Source organism: Rhincodon typus, chromosome 5 (assembly GCF_021869965.1).
Source record: "Rhincodon typus isolate 14 chromosome 5, sRhiTyp1.1, whole genome shotgun sequence".
Taxonomy (NCBI): Eukaryota; Metazoa; Chordata; class Chondrichthyes; order Orectolobiformes; family Rhincodontidae; genus Rhincodon; species Rhincodon typus.
The window spans coordinates 6,665,393-6,666,428 of NC_063336.1; the positions used below are offsets into that span (position 1 = coordinate 6,665,393).

Here is a 1,036-nt window from a genome sequence, read left to right on the forward strand (position 1 = left end):
CCCCTAACCCCCTCTTGACCCCAGCCCCTGCCCCACTCGTCCTAGTCCCTCCCTCAACCCTTCCTTGCCCCCGCACCCTATCCCATGACCCCTCAGCCCCTCCCCTCCCTAGTCCCCGCCTCCTCAGCCCCACCCAAGTCCCCGCCCCCTCAGCCCCGCCCCACCCTAGTCCCCGCCCCCCCAGCCCCGCCCCACCCTAGTCCCCGCCCCCACCATTAGCCCCGCCCCTCAGCCTCATCCTACCTCCCCACCCCATTACCCTCTCAGCCCCTCCCACCCCATCACCCACCCCTCACCTCGGAGCCTCCTGCGGCGCTCCCTCTCGAGCTCCTGGTACCGGCGGTGCAGGTGGCGGAGCGGCTCGAGCGGGGTCTCGCGCGCCAGCTCGCGGAGGGAGCGCGGCAGGAGCTGGACGGGCTGCACGTGGCGGCGCGCGCACGCCTGGAGCGAGCGCGGGCTGGTGAGCACATAGCGGCTGCGCAGCTCGGCCTCCGGGCTCTGGAAATTATAGAGGTCCAGGCGAGGGCTGAGAACAGAGCAGGGGGCCCGGGACATGGCCCGGGGGATGGCGGGGGGAGGCCGCAAACTACGGCCGCCGCCGGCACAAGATCACATTGAATGAAGTGGACTGTCGGGCCGCCCTGTCAGTACCAGGTGGCACAACAATAAATAAAGTCCGATTCCAGAACTCATTAACTGGGTGAATCTCCGATTGTGTTGTTTATTACAGCATTCTCCTCCATTTTTAAACCGTTAACAGTGACGCTCCCCGCGACGCCTTCTGGTGACCATTGGAGATGGTCAAACGAAGGAGCAGAGGAACGGTCAAGAGCGGCACCGCTTCAACAGCTGCTCGACAGCGCCACTCTCGGACCGGAGGACTCTCCCAGTATTACAAACTGGACAAATACCAGCGCAGGAGAGACTAGGAAACCATTCAGCCCATCCAGGCTATTATGTGAGATAACAGGACGTCTGTCACTAAGCTATTCCTGAGACAAACGACAGATAGAAAATAAGAATTAACCTTCCAGAT

At 62.6% G+C, this 1,036-nt stretch overlaps 1 protein-coding gene across 1 annotated transcript in view; it reads right to left on the bottom strand.

Annotated features, from left to right (window-relative positions):
• Positions 1–718, bottom strand: part of LOC109920134 (coiled-coil domain-containing protein 177-like) — an 8,204-nt gene extending 7,486 nt beyond the window's left edge. The window contains exon 1 of the mRNA XM_020520157.2: positions 297–718. Within this exon, the coding sequence (XP_020375746.1) occupies positions 297–555 (259 nt within the window). The 5' untranslated portion in view covers positions 556–718. The remainder of the gene's footprint in view (positions 1–296) is intronic.
• Positions 719–1,036: the final 318 nt, after the last annotated feature.